The sequence below is a fragment of the Podarcis bocagei genome (genome assembly GCF_964188305.1).
Source record: "Podarcis bocagei genome assembly, chromosome: 7".
In the NCBI taxonomy this organism is placed as follows: domain Eukaryota; kingdom Metazoa; phylum Chordata; class Lepidosauria; order Squamata; family Lacertidae; genus Podarcis; species Podarcis bocagei.
In genome coordinates this window covers 72,146,073-72,160,973 of record NC_138132.1, presented here as the reverse complement: position 1 = coordinate 72,160,973, position 14,901 = coordinate 72,146,073, and the positions used below count along the sequence as shown (strand labels likewise).

Here is a 14,901-nt window from a genome sequence, read left to right as displayed (position 1 = left end):
AAAGTGTTTTGGAGAAACTATTACTTATTATTAAATTTATATCCTGCTACTCCTCCAAAGGAGCCCAGGTGGTAAACATGTCAATACAGTTAAAACTCCTAAAAGCAGTTAAAAAAAAAAAAGAAGTAGTGACATTTTGTGTATTTGTAAAGTTAAGAAGCCATATAGATACGTACATGCTGTTTCTGCATGTTGGCCAGAAACTCAAGGAGCGTAAGCAAAGGACTCACTCAAGCCTCCATTCCCCCCCCCCAAAAAAAAAACAAAACCTGGACTGCATTGCAGGGTTGAACTAGATGAACCTAGGAGTCCCTTCCAACTCTACAATTCTATGACAAGGAGGGAGATGTACCATAGGTTTGTACCAGCCCCAGATAAAGGATGCAGCAGAATTGCATCCGCTGTGGCATTGTGTTGCATGCCTCCAGACTGAAGATGAATGGCACTTTTGCATGTTTGTACTAAGGTAAAAGGTAAAGGTACCCCTGCCCGTACGGGCCAGTCTTGACAGACTCTAGGGTTGTGCGCTCATCTCACTCTAGAGGCCGGGAGCCAGCGCTGTCCGCAGACACTTCCGGGTCACGTGGCCAGCGTGACAAGCTGCATCTGGCGAACCGGCACCAGAGCAGCACACGGAAACACTGTTTACCTTCCCGCTATAAAGCGGTACCTATTTATCTACTTGCACTTAAGGGTGCTTTCGAACTGCTAGGTGGACAGGAGCTGGGACCGAACAACGGGAGCTCACCCCGCCGCGGGGATTCGAACCGCCGACCATGCGATCGGCAAGTCCTAGGCGCTGAGGTTTTACCCACAGCGCCACCCATGTCCCTTTATGTCTGTACTAGTTCCACATTAAACTTGTGGGTTTTTAAAAGTCCTCTCAAAATACATATTTAAAAGTGTGCGCCACTGCTGTTTAGATGCATATTTTGATATGTTTAACCTGCCAAGCAATGGCGCAGTGTCTCTCAGAACGTGGAGAAGTGCAGTGTTTGGTTGATCATTAAGTTAGTCCAAGAGGTACAGGTCTGGTCACTGGTTGTAGGAGCATGCAGAGATCAAATTGTTCAAAGCATCTTTACTCCATGCACCATTGCTTCCCAAATTAGGAGGCTCTCAATGGAATGTCTACATGCAGGGGCAGTTCATTGCGTTTCACCTCTTTAGGCAAACTGGGAAGTTCTGTCCTGCCATGCTGCCACCGCTGCTCCCACCATCGCCATACCTGCCACTGGTGTGTACCCATCGGGCGGGGGTTGTTTGCCAGCTCAAGGGCTTCTGCTGCCTGAGGCAGTGGCCTTACCCTGCCTAATGGCTGGGCCGGCCCTGTCTACGTGTGTGTGGCTGTTGTGCTTGCCTGAGGATGCTGTCAAAAGAGGCAAGAATAGTAACCTCTTGTAATAAGCTTGGGTCCCACTAAGTACTTCAGCTCTTCTCCAGGGAAGAGATCAAAGACAAATTACGCCACGTCTTATCATTGCTCAGCTCACCCCGTTTTTCTTCCTGGCACAATTGCCTACTGCCCTGGCTTCAGCCCCCTTAGGATGAACCCAATGTTAAGATGTATTTGCAGGCACTGGTAACATGCCAAAGTAATCTTAAGTGTTTCATTCCTGACTATGCATAAAAGCCAATCACTTGCAGAGTATTGTCTGGTGCAACACTGTTTTCATAGGGCTTACTGAACATGTGCTGCTTTTGATTTTGGAGTAGAAACTCGGAATTCTGGCAGAGTTCTGCTCCCCTCCGTCCCCCCTAAATTCGATGCAAAATTACCGTATTTTTTTGCCCTATAAGACTCACTTTTCCCCTCCTAAAAAGTAAGGGGAAATGGGTGTGCATCTTATGGAGTGAATGCAGGCTGTGCAGCTATTCCAGAAGCCAGAACAGCAAGAGGGATTGCTGCTTTCACTGCGCAGCTATCCCTTTTGCTGTTCTGGCTTCTGAGATTCAAAATATTTCTTTTCTTGTTTTCCTCCTCCAAAAACTAGGTGCACTTTGTGGTCTGGTGCGTCTTATAGAGCGAAAAATACGGTAGTTCAAAAACCCACCTATTCTTATACTATTCAACAGGAATATTTTGCCTTGCTTTTTATCTCTTGACACCATTCATACATGGATACGTGCTTGTTGCTTCCTCTCCTCCTGAATTTGTCATGAATCCTGCCCTCCCACCTCAATCAGGGATCACACTAAAATGCTGGCATGTTTATGTCACTTCATCAGCATGAGTTAGGCTTGGCTCATAATGTCAATGTCTCGGAAGGCAACAAAGAATGAATAAGTGAATGTTTTACAAGTAGTTTGAGCTCATTTCAGCTCTTTTGCAGAATGTACCTTGAACACTGAGGTTGTTTTATTAATCCCTCTTAAGGATATATATATGTGTGAATTGCAGAGTGTGGGGAGCCTTAAGGAGACAGAGCAAAGTGTTATACAAGTTCCACATACTGAAGTGCCCTTCATTTGTGCAACCATAGTTTATTTCCCCCTGGACCACCTTCTACAAGCGTTCCTTGGGACCAGGGGTCAGCAAACTTTTTCAGCAGGGGGTGGGTCCACTGTCCCTCAGACCTTGTGGGGGGCCAGACTATATTTTGAAAAAATAAATAAAAATGAACGAATTCCTATGCCCCACAAATAACCCAGAGGTGCATTTTAAATAAAAGCACACATTCTACTCATGTAAAAACACACTGATTCCCAGACCGTCCCTGGGCCGGATTGAGAAGGCAATTGGGCCGGATCCGGGCCCCGGGCCTTAGTTTGCCTACCCATGCTCTGGACAGTACCACACATTACATGCCAAACCTCCCCTCCCCTCTCCCCTGACAGAATTTGGTGAGTTTTAGCCAAACTCTCTTCATGTCCCTTGAAAATTCTTGCATTTTTTGCCCAAGCGACAGCATCTACATTTGCCTCCAAATTTCACTTTCGGCGAAACGCGGGATGGCAAAACATGAGATGTCATCCTATTATGCCTCGGATATCCATCCAGGTCAGTTGGGCACATGCAGTCTGAGAGAGACTGGCAGAGAAATCAAAAACAGAGCCTCTTTTCTTCTCTCTGGTCTCATTTTCCTGCGGCCACACTGCCTGCGCATGCACACACACACACTTTAAATCCCTTGAATGGATAGGGCAGAAGCTACGGCTTTGGGATTAGTGTATATGCAGGATTTAGCATTTCAAGCAAACATGTGTTGCTCGAGCTGGATTGCGGATTGCTTTTTCTCTTCCTCCTCTTGCTGGATTGAAAATGTTCCTCTAAAGATGCTGATTAAGCAGTTCAGACTCGAGCGAGAAGGCAAGAAGATGGTTTAAAAAGGATACCTTTTGATTTGGTACGTATAGCCATCGTCGTCATCTTCTTTTTAAAGTATACAACAGTATAGCAATAGAGGACGAGACTCTCAGCTGCCTAGATGGATTTGAAGTGGCATTCAGAGCCCTCTGTGGCCCTGGCATGGAGCAGAAAGAACCTCTTGTCTGAAGTGCAAAAGCAGGCATAGGAAATTCATTAGGATTTCAAGTGCCCTCTCGGTGCAGGATGCCTGCAGGGTTGGACTCTGAGCGGTCAAAAGGGGAAGCAGGATGCAGAAGAGGCAGCTGTGGCTTGAAGTAACAGCACCCAGAGCTCGCCGTCAACCAGTGACGATGGGAGGAAATCTAACACCATGAATCAGAGGCCTTCCTTTTCCATCACCCCAACTGCCGCGTTGCCTCTCAGGGGACAAATAATAATGGAGGCATCTCACCTTCCACCCCAACAACGTCTTAAATGAGATCTTAATTTTTTTAATTTTTTTTTTTTTGAGTGCCCCAAAGTGCTAATGACTTAGATTAGCAAGAAAACAATCTGGGAGTTTGTCTTCCAGCCTTGCGGAAGGACGGAAGGAGGCCGGAGACTGAAGCTGAGAAATTGGCTGTGACTGAAAATAGCCTAGAACGATGTCTGACTTTTAATTCACAAGTAGAATTTAGCAGTCTGAGGGTTGGGTTTTCTTTTCTTTTTTATGCTTTATATTTTTGTACATGCCCTTCCACCGGGACCTTGTAGTTGCCTGATCTGAGCCTCCTGGATGTGAGGCAGAAAAAACAACAACCCTTGCGCTGAACACAGAAGCGGCCTTGTCCTCCAAAATGGAACTCTCCAGAAGTCCTTTGTTCCAGAACAAGTTTTCAGTTGCCCGCCTGGCAGAGGAGTTTTTCTGGATCGGAGGCAGCATAGTAGCCACTCCCAAATGGAAAATGGGCCAGATGGGTAAGACTGCGAACCTGCAAACATCCCTCTTCTGCTCAAGACAATAACGTCTTAAAGGCTTTGGGGCTTAAGTGGTATTTAATGACAGCTTTGTCTATTTGTAGTTGTGGGAGGGGGTTGTACAAAGTGAGATGTATCCTCAGGCAATCATAAGCTATAGTCCTTCTGCTTCTTCCGTGATGTGGTGTAGTGGTTAGAGTGTTGGACCTAGACTTGTGAGGACAGGATTCAAATCCCCACTCAGCCAAGAAGCTCACTGGGTGATTGTGGGCCAGTCGCTGCCTCTCAGCCCAACCTACATCGCAGGAGTGTTGTGTGGTTTAAACAAGGAGGGAAGAGACTCATGCTAGCCATCTTGAGCTCCTTGGAGAAAAAGTTGGTATATGTGCAGTAAAATAAAAATGAAATAAAATTGTCAGTTGTTAGAGAAGATGTTTCAAGAACATTTTGGCTTAGAACATTTGACCTACAGTTCAGCTAGTTTGGCATCTATACCATAGATACAGATCTTGCCAAACATTGTCCGGCTTTCCTGGTTAATTTCCGGTGTGCATTTCCACAAGTGCTCACTCCCCAGCCTCAGTTTGCAGAACGTTAACTGCGCCTCTGGTACAAAAGCTATTTTGCTTTTTGTTATACAGTCCCCAGACCAGACTAAAGGACCCTACAAGCTTCACTGCAATGTGATTTTTAAAATACATGATTTAGGGATGGATGTGAACAGGAGTCCCCCCCCCCTGGCCAATTGCATCATGGTGAAGAGGGGAGGCTGATTTTTGTTGGGATCACAGCTATGGAGGAGAGAGCAAGACCTCCTCTTCCCATCTACTGTGGTCCCAAAGAAAATGTCCTCTCCTGGCATGCTTAGTGTTTAGCAACCACACCTGGTTTATTTTAATCTAATCACCCATTTAGAGTAATGCTGGGGTGGAGAATCTGTGGTCCTCCAGATGTTGTTGAGTTCCAGCTTCCATCAGCCCCAGCTAGCATGACTAGTAGTCAGGGTGAAGAGAGCCATAGTCCAGCAACAGCTGGAGGATCACATATTCCCCATCCCTGTGGAAATGTCTACTTTGGCCCTGAATGAAGTTGGGTTAGCCATAGCAGTGCCACCACACATACAGCGGAGTGGGGGGGGGGGCAGGGAGGAATCATACTACTTAAATAAAAATGCCAAGCCCTAGTCTATGCAGGAAATTTTACATTGGAGGTTTTTTTGCCAATGACCCCCACCCACACATTTTTCCAGTTCTACATCTCCCAGGTGGGTCAGGGAGAGACTCCTACCTGAAATCTTGAAGAGCTGCACACATTAGATTTGTTTGTTGTTTAGTCGTTTAGACACATTAGATTAGATTAGATTAATTTAATTTCTATACCTCTTAACAAAAATATCTCTAAGTGGCATACAGAAAACAGAAGTAGCAACAGGCAACTTAAAATGTTACAAAGATATCATTACATATACAAATGTTACATTAATACAAAGCTACTGATATACAGACCACGACCAATTTACATGTGTCTGATAAGTGCGCGGCCACTCAAGCGTGCATCCCAGCAACCCAGAAGTGGCCTGAAAAGGGGGCAGAATGGGGTGGGGCACCACACACAATTACCCAGAATGCAACTCCCCTGCAAATCAGGGGGTGCCTGTACAGTGGTACCTCGGAAGTCGAACGGAATCCGTCTGGGAGTCCGTTCAACTTCCAAAACATTCAGAAACCAAGGCATGGCTTCCGATTGGCTGCAGGAAGCTTCTGCAGCCAATCAGAACCTGCAGAAGCAGCATTGGACGTTCAGGTTCCAAAGAACGTTCGCGAACCGGAACAATCACTTCCGGGTTTGTGGCATTTGGAAGCCAAAACGTTCAACTCGCAAGGTGTTTGGGATCCAAGGTACGACTGTATACGAATCACTATCAATTCATTTTCCTCCTGACAAACCCTCCCTCTCAGCCTCTGGATTCTCACCCAGGACCCACACAAACTGTCAGCTCACCCACAAAAGTTCCACAACAAGAAAAGTTCCTGGAAGTTCTCCTGCTCTGGTCTTGCTTTTTTATGGGCAGGTCCAAGGTAGATGGTACTTCCTCAGGCTGCCCACAGCTGTGTCCCATTCTGCACTCTCCACACCCAATTCCAGGTGCAGCAGGTTTGTTGAGTTTCCCAGGGGGGTGGGTCCAGAGGATGGGAAAATGGTCTCCCTCCACTCAGCTCTTTCTTCACCCTCTGTCCTCTCCTTAATCTCCAGCTGCAAAGGATGCAGCTCAGAATTTCCTGCAGGATAGGTCTTTAGCTAGGATGGTATCTGGCCTCTTCATCAGCCTCAGCCTTGTAGCTGGAGTCAGCCAGGGCCCCGCCCTCAGAGGTCAGGTGGAAAAAGCCCTGCAAGTCAGGAAGCAGGTCTATCCAGGACTCACAGCCAAGATGAGCTCGAGGGACCAACGTCTGCCTTGGTAGAAGGAAACTTGTGACATTTCTATCCTTGCTGTGGAGAGTATTCCAAAATTTTATCACTGGATAAGGGAGTCTGTGTTACTGGACTGTGGATCTCCAGCAGCTGCAACTTACAAGCAAAGTGACCATGTAAAGACAGGGTTCTTATGCTTTTTTAATTGTCAAAAGTCCTTGCAGTAGTTTAATGTTTTGTGTTGAACTGGGTCGTGGGAATCACGGTTTCAGATCCCAGCCCAGACTTGATGCAAACTGGCTCATCTGGGCATATTGTGCTGCTCATACTGTGCCGGGCTTTTGAGAGGCTTACAGTCTTGCCAGGTGCAGAGGCTTCAGATCCTGGCTCAAATTTTCACTGCGAGCTCCGTGGAGGAACATTGGGAATGTAATACATGGCTCGTAAGTGCTAAATAAATCATTGCACGAGAGCGGTGATTTCTGTAAGTGCAAGGAAACCTTTCCTTCGTAGGGGCTGGTTCCTGTTATGCTTAGGCTTCCAATGACTCTGTTCCTCCATTTGATGCTGAATATGTCAGTTTCCCTTTATTAAAAAGAAGTGTGCTTGGGAATCGCTGCCACAGGTTTAGGTGGCTTTCCAAGACCTGTTAATGGAGAAGGAGTCATCTTTCAATGGCTTTATGGAACCTGCCCACTAAATACCAGTTGCAGGAGAATGCCAAGAGAATTCTGCAGTGTCTTGTGGGCTTCTTGGGGATGCTGGGTTAGCCACAGTGGAAACAGGGCTTTGTTCTGGTCCAGCTCATATGATGCTGCAGTCATTTGCAGGTGGGACAGTCCCCCACTCATCTCAGCCTGCCCTCAGCCAGCCCCCACCTGCCTACCTTCTTGCAACCGCTTGAGGCAGCAGCATTGCCTATCAGCTTCCTCCCTCTTAGTGTTGGCCATTGTAGAACTCAGCAGGGAGGAGGCAGATGGGGCAAAACTAGAATGTTGGCTCTGCCTGCCATTGGCTCTGGCACCACCTCTTGTTGGTCTCCTTTGCCTTCTGCCCCGGTGGGCGGGGAAAAGGCGTCACTGTTGCATGGCGACCCTGCATGCCTAAAACAGTTCACTGTGGCAAAGAGAGGAGAAAGCGTGATATGCAGGCTTGGGGGCTATGCAGAGTCTGCCTCCTTCCTTCTGGTATAGGGGTTGCTCAAAGGGAAAACGCAGTTTTTGTAAACAGCAATGATGCAGCAATGATGACACTATGTGTGTGTATGTGTTTTACCTCTCGTCTTGGCCAAGGACGGGTGTTGGGTGGACAGTACCAGGCGCTGACAGACAGTCCCTTCTGCAATGCATGCCTTATTCTTCCAGTGAAAAGCAACCAGTTGCTCAGTGCTGTTTAAGCTCCCAGTATTCAGCAACAAAGCCAACTCAGCTGCATTCTAGTCATCACCAGGGGCGGGGGCAGGAGAGGAATTTGACCCAAGCTGGTCAGCTTAATATCTGTGAATATCTTTCCCCTTCCATTAACTGTTTTATCAAATTTAACAATGTAAATTAGAAACAATGTGACATATTAGTGGCTAATAAATGAAATATTTCAATGTTCTCTTGTAACAGCTAAAATAATGCTAACAAAACAAAGGTCAGGATTTGGTGTAAAGATAAATCAGTACTTTATGATGTTTTTATTATTTAATTTACAATAGAGTCACAGGCAGGGATGTTGGAGAAACGGAAACAGAAATGGGAGCAGAAATTGCTGATGTTCACTTACCCATCTCATGTTCAGAATGGAAATCAGTCCTGCAAATACAACCAGTATTTGCTGTTGCTTTGATCCAGGAAACAACATCATCCTATTGCTGTTGATTGTAACATTTTAAGAACTTCCTCTCTCTCTCTATTTTTCTTTTGAAGAGTAGAGGTACAAAAAAGCAACAACCCCACTGTAAACAATTTTCCCTAGGAAAAATATGATTTAGCCTCCAGTTGAGCTGATTTCAGTGAATGTACAAGGCAGTGAAATGAATTAGTACCTTCACAATAGCATGCATGGCATAGCTCTATGTTCTGATAACCTCATCAGAGCAGCTGATACATAGCTCTTGCTTCAGGAGCCAAAACTGTGGATCTTTGTAGCATCTCTGATTTGCTCTCTGGTGGATGCTGGGGTGAGCTGTTGGTCCAGTGGGTTAGCAAGTTCTATCAATAAGATGTTTCTGAAGACTGTTGCTTTAACAGTGCATCATTTTTTTATCCGGGACACAAGTAGCTAATAAACCTTTAAGAAATCAGTGTCATGCACACCTTGGATGAATGCTCCTGTAATGCTTTCTGTGAATACCACCAGCATGGCTGCATTTTGCTATTCTTCTGGCCTGCCTTTGCTTTCATTCTTCTCTGTTCTTGCACCATGAGGCTGATGGAGATGCAAGGAGGCCAAGCTAAGGATCAATAGCAAAAGAGTTCTTTATTGACCACAGGTGGCTTTTATCCTTGCCAAGCCTCATCTGGAGCACTGGCATGTTAGAAGCATATCATGTCCTTTTTAATGGGCCAATTCACTTTCATTTTAAAATGTGGCATTGACTAAAAGCGTAATATGAGCTGGGGCCAAGTAGTGCTGGGCTGTGGGCAGCTGTCCGAGGTGAACCAGGAACCAGTGAGCCACAGCCCTTCCATAAAGAGGCAGGGTTGATACACAAACCCGAAGCCATTGGGCCCTCCTGGAGAGGAAGGCCTATAAAATACAACCTGTTCAGGTAGGGACCTGGCTCATCCAGAAGAACTCTTTGGCTCAAGTGTGCTTCTAACCTGTTTGGGAAAGGTCTTGTCAAAGAGTGGGCCGGCAGTAAATCACACCGTTCAAAGTTGGATTTAACTCTTTATTAGCAAAAATATGATCTTCACAGACTTGGCTGAGTGGCAAGGTTAATGAGCACAGCATCTTATCCCTGGTAGGGCTTACCCAAATACTGAAAGTCCCTTCCTTCCCAGGGCTTTTCCCAAGCAATCGGAGACTGTGCCTGTGTGCTGCCTGCTGTTGCTCCACCCTTTCAGCTCTCTTCTGGTTCTGGGAAACAAGCGGGGAGGAGAGCTTGCCGTAGCAGGATGGGAAGACACCTGTGACTCTTCGCCAGCCTGACTCATCTCTGCCTGTTGGCCTCCCTTCTCTGCTTCAGCTTCTACCTCTGATTCTCGACTTATCCTAGCCACTGACTCCCCCAGCTCACTAAGCCCCATTACCTCTTCAACTTCTGACAACTCTTCCCAGTCTTCTCCCTCTTCTTTCTCTGCCCACTCATCGCCATCCCACTACCACTCCTTGGGCTCAGCCTTCTTCCTTTGGGGGTTCCCCAGCTGGTTCCTCCTACCATCCCTCTGCATCCAACCAGTCCATGGCAGGTCTGCAGCTCAATGGCAGGTCATCTGCTTTGCATGCAGAAAGCCCTAGGTTCTATCAGTGGCGTAGCGTGGGGGGTGCCAGGGGGGCCAGCCGCACCGGGCGCAACATCTGGGGGGGGGTGCGCTCGCTGCCTCCCGGAGTCGCCGAAGAGCCTCCGGCGCAGGCTGTAGCAGAGCCCCATGTCTCGTGGAACCGACGAGCTGTGCGCACGTCCGGCAGGCAGCAGCTCTCAGCCCCGCGCGTCAGGGCCGCGGAGAACGTGCCAGGCAGCCCCTCCTCACAGCCCCGCCTCCGCTGCTGCAGCTGCTGGGCCATGTTGCATTTTCCTCACCTCTCTGCCCCCCTCCTTCTCCGGGCAAGCGGCGTGGTTTGGGCGGCAGCGCCAGCGGCAACTCACCTCAGATCGGCAGGTTAGGGGTTAGGGGGGGTGCAAATTACTTGACTTGCCCCGGGTGCGGGGGCGCAAATTACTTGCCTTGCCCTGGGTGCTGACAACTCACACTACGCCGCTGGGTTCTATTCCCAGCCCTAGGTAGGGCTGAGAAGACCCACTGCCTGAAACCCTGCAGAGCTGTTGCAAGTTGGTGCAGATATTAACTGAGCTGGATGAATCAGTGTTCTGACTCTGTACAGGGCTGCTTCCTGTGTTCTTTAGACTCCCTGGATTAACTCCCACCTTACCTCTGACAGCTGCCTGCATCTCAGCCCCGACATCTGGGAATCTTGGCTGTTGTGTGATGATGCCAGCAATAAGAAAGGAAAGTGGAGGAACTTCTAATGGGGGGCTTACAGTGTGAGCAAATTACCAAAAAGCAGTAATGGCTACTTTGGAATGAGTGACTAGTGGCATTGCTCAATCGTGCTGAACAAAGCAATTTGGAAAGTGTTGTTAAGGTATCTTTGCCCTCTTGATCCACTTGTCCTGCCACCTTTTTCTGCTTTTTATTCCGTGCGCAAAGCATTAATAGCAGTGGGAAAGTGTTATCTGAATCAATGCCCACCTTATAACAATGACTCCTGACAGTGAGAAGCAGAGTTCAGACCTTCGGGGAGGAGGGAAACCTCAATTGCATAGTTTTGTATCGTACTGTCAGTCATGTATTCAGGCAGTTAGCCATGAATGCCAAGCCCCAAATCTTAAATCTGGAGGATTAGAGCTGGACCCGTTCTTTGCAGCTGATGTCTTTGCAGCTAATTCCGTAGTAACTGATAATGCCCCCGAGGAACAGAAGCCTTACTTGGGCACTAAAAGGCTTGTGTGATGTGGGAAGAGCATGATTGTGGTCCCACTACCCTCTATGTGTTGGAGGCAGTGGAAATGGCGCACTGCCCCATTGATCTCAGCCTGGCCTGTCAGCTCCCTTCTTCATAGTCTCAGTGTTGACCATGGAAGGAGGACTTAAGTAGAAAACTCTGCCCCCTGCCTGTTTCTTTATTTGTGCTGGTGGCCAAAGAATTATAAGCTAAATTTGTGTCTTGGCTCTGAAGGTTCTTTCTGCATTACTGTGGCTTATAATGAAAAAAATAAAATTACTACCTACCTACTACATTAATTCACATTTGACAAATGATATATGCAATGGAGGAGGAGCTAAAGCTCAGCTATAGAGCTTGCATGCAGAAGGTTTCATGATCTAAAGTGGTGTTTCCCAAACTTAGGTCTCCAGATGTTTTGGACTACAATTCCCATAATCCCTGACCACTGGTCATGCTAGCCAGGGATGATGGGAGTTGTAGTCCAAAACAGCTGGAGACCCAAGTTTGGGAAACCCTGGTCTTAAACCTTGGAGAGCTGCCACCAACCAGTATAAGCAGGGCAGAGCAAGATGGAACAGTGGTCTGAATGGTTATAAGGCAGTTTCCTATCTATCTTCCAGTAAGTGAATGTGAATGTCATGCAAATCCAAGCATGCAAATTGTTATCATCTTATTGGACAAGAAAAAATAATGAATGCAGATAGTGCATCAAAGGTATGGAACAGGCTATAAAAACAATGAAAGTGAGGTATGTTGAAAGTTGAACAAATTAGTGGTGGGGCACTCCTTGGGGGCACTGTGTGGTCTAGGGGCACTGTGCAGCCCTCTCACAATTTTATTTGCTGTATTTGAATAGGCTGCTCAATTGCATTCTTAATGGATCATAAGACAAGCTATAGACTAATGCACTGGTAAATCACCAAATTGCTTTTCTTCCCAAGAGTAGGATACATTTCCACCAAACATGGATAAAACCACCTTTGGGTGGTTGATGCTTCTAGTGTTTATCTTTTGTGCATCTGCCAGTCTTTGTCCTACCACATTTAAAGCCATAGGCAGAACTAGTTTTGAGTGTTTCTTGTTCCAGCACTTAATATGCAGTTCTTGCCCAGAATCTGCATAAGTCTTCCATCTTCCTAGTCTGGAATTCTTTTCAGCAGCTGGCTGTCTCACACTGAGATGCAGTCAGGATCCAGTGTGCTATGGAACCATGTTGCTGTTAATTTTTAATGCTTTCCCTTCTGTACTAAAAAAGAAAAGTTCTAAAGCAATTTGCCCTGGTGTGTCTTTCTCAATTTCTATACGGTTACCAGAATGCTTACAATAATTCATGTGTCCCATGGGATGATTCATAGGACCAGAATTCTACACTTTTTTTTTGCAGCTACTTCCTCCTTCTTCCCTTAACCATGATCACACATAAACATTGTATTGCCTTCAATGCATTTTGGCAATGCGTTCTTTTTAAAACAACAACAACAACTGGATGGCTGGGTTGTTGTAGTTTAAGTGTTATCTTATGCATTTTTGGTGTGGTTTTTATACTGTAAATTGTCCTGTGATCCTAGGAATATAAATTCAATTCAATTAATTAATTATCATTTCTTTCTCTCTCATTTTCTCTCTTTGTATAGTGGAAAAATGTATGAGTTCCATGCAAGCTGGTACTCAGATGATCAAACTCCGGGGCAGTTCCAAAGGTCTTGTTCGCTTCTACTACCTGGACGAGCACAAGTCATGCATCCGCTGGAGGCCCTCGCGAAAGAACGAGAAAGCCAAAAGTAAGTGTGCGGTGCACTATGGAGGGGGCTGCCACTCCATTCACATTTCTGTGAAAGCATTTTGTTATAGGAATTCTACGGTCATATATATATAAACATTCATAAGTGTACAAGGCAAACACATACATAAGTATATAAACCAAGTGCCTGAAATAGTACAGGAGAACAATCCTGAAGCCATTTTGACTCTCCCAAATTGACCTCAAATATTTCTCTGCAAGGAGGAAGGAAATGGGAAAAGCTTTTCAGTTGTCTTTGGACTGTAGGGGCTTACACCTCCCTGTAAATACAGTCTGGCAAGTACCTGTTAAGCTGAGCACACTATCAATATCCGTAAGAGATTCAGGAAGTATTTACCATCTCAAAGGAATGGCCAGGCTACCCAGAAAAGGCAATCAGATAAGGCATTATCAGGTATCCTGGCAGACAGGAGAGAAGCAACATGCTCAAATTTCTGCTGGGGACCACCTCTTTCTGTGGTGTATGTGTGATGTTTTTTTTTGGGGGGTGGTGGTCTTGAGCTACAGGGTATGCAATTTCAAGTGTCTATAGAAGTCTATGTTCTGGGTTCCTCTCCTCCATCCCTGCATGGGGTGAGTGGGGGAGCCTGTTGCAACAGTTTAATGAAGAACAGGCTTACTAGCTGCTTTGCTTCTCAATATTCTCTGGCCTCTGTTATTTTCTCCTACTGATAGAGAACCCACATAAGGACTATATGGGCTCTTGAATACCCCATAAGGGAAAGGGGAGCATCTTTTTCTTACAACAATTTTAATTATACAAGGACTATTTCAAGATGTCCCTGAAACGAGCATTACAGAGCACAGTGATGTTTCTCTCTGGGCATTCACCAAGCAGGATTGCACATCCAGTCTGGATTCCCTGCTGCAGGGGGCGCAGCCACACGTTCAGCTGTGCGCATAAAACAACTTAACATGGGTCTTGCAAAATGCAAGGTGGTTCTTTTAAAATGAGATTCAGAAGTAATACAAAACACAAGTGAGTGAGAAGATTAAAGATTTTTATTCTAAACAGCAAGCAATATATACATATGCAGCAAGCACTTCGATCTGCCACTTGGAAGCCCCCAAGAAGTGGTGAAGCGACTCCCCCAGGTAGACTTTAGTTTGCATGACCCCACGGCCAATCAGCCCATGCATGAGCTTCTTCCAAAAATTCTGTCCACAACCAACTGATTTATAGCTAGCCAGCCCGTGTGGCTTGCCTGACTGGCTACTTGCAGATCATTCATTACAGGTTACATGCAGATTATTCATTAGCCCCCCCCCCATGCCTCACTTTCTCAAAACAATTACAGGTAGGTAGCCGCGTTGGTCTGCCATAGTCAAAATAAAAAAATTCCTTCCAGTAGCACCTTAAAGACCAACTAAGTTAGTTCTTGGTATGAGCTTTCGTGTGCATGCACACGAAAGCTCATACCAAGAACTAACTTAGTTGGTCTCAAAACAATGTCCAACATCCAAGGGGTACTCACACTATCTCTTCTTCCTAACTGATTAGGACATTATAGGCTGTTCTCATGCCATCAAAGAACTTAAGAGACAAGGAGAAGGGGAAGGAACAGAGGCAGGAAGAGGGCAACCATGTCACATCACTAACTCCTCAATCTACAATTTATCTTCTGGATAGATTGCCCATACAACATGTAATCTGGGGCAGGGGCCCTGAGTAACACAATTCTTAGGTTTCCAAATGATAATTGAATGCTCAGCAGCCTTGCAGTCATGTACCACAGTCTGCCAAATGGCCCCAAATCAGGTT

The 14,901-nt window shown here is 46.2% G+C and overlaps 1 protein-coding gene across 5 annotated transcripts in view; it reads left to right on the top strand.

Moving 5' to 3' along the window:
• PLCH2 (phospholipase C eta 2) overlaps positions 1-14,901 on the top strand; it is a 326,994-nt gene that overhangs the window by 207,770 nt on the left and 104,323 nt on the right. For 4 of the 5 annotated variants that reach the window (XM_081201387.1, XM_081201388.1, XM_081201390.1 and 1 more), the window contains one exon: positions 12,973-13,119. In XM_081201387.1, coding sequence (XP_081057513.1) covers positions 12,973-13,119 — 147 coding nt within the window. Of the gene's footprint in view, positions 1-3,919; positions 4,268-12,972; positions 13,120-14,901 lie in introns of those variants that run through there. The other variant, XM_081201391.1, reaches the window with a different exon arrangement.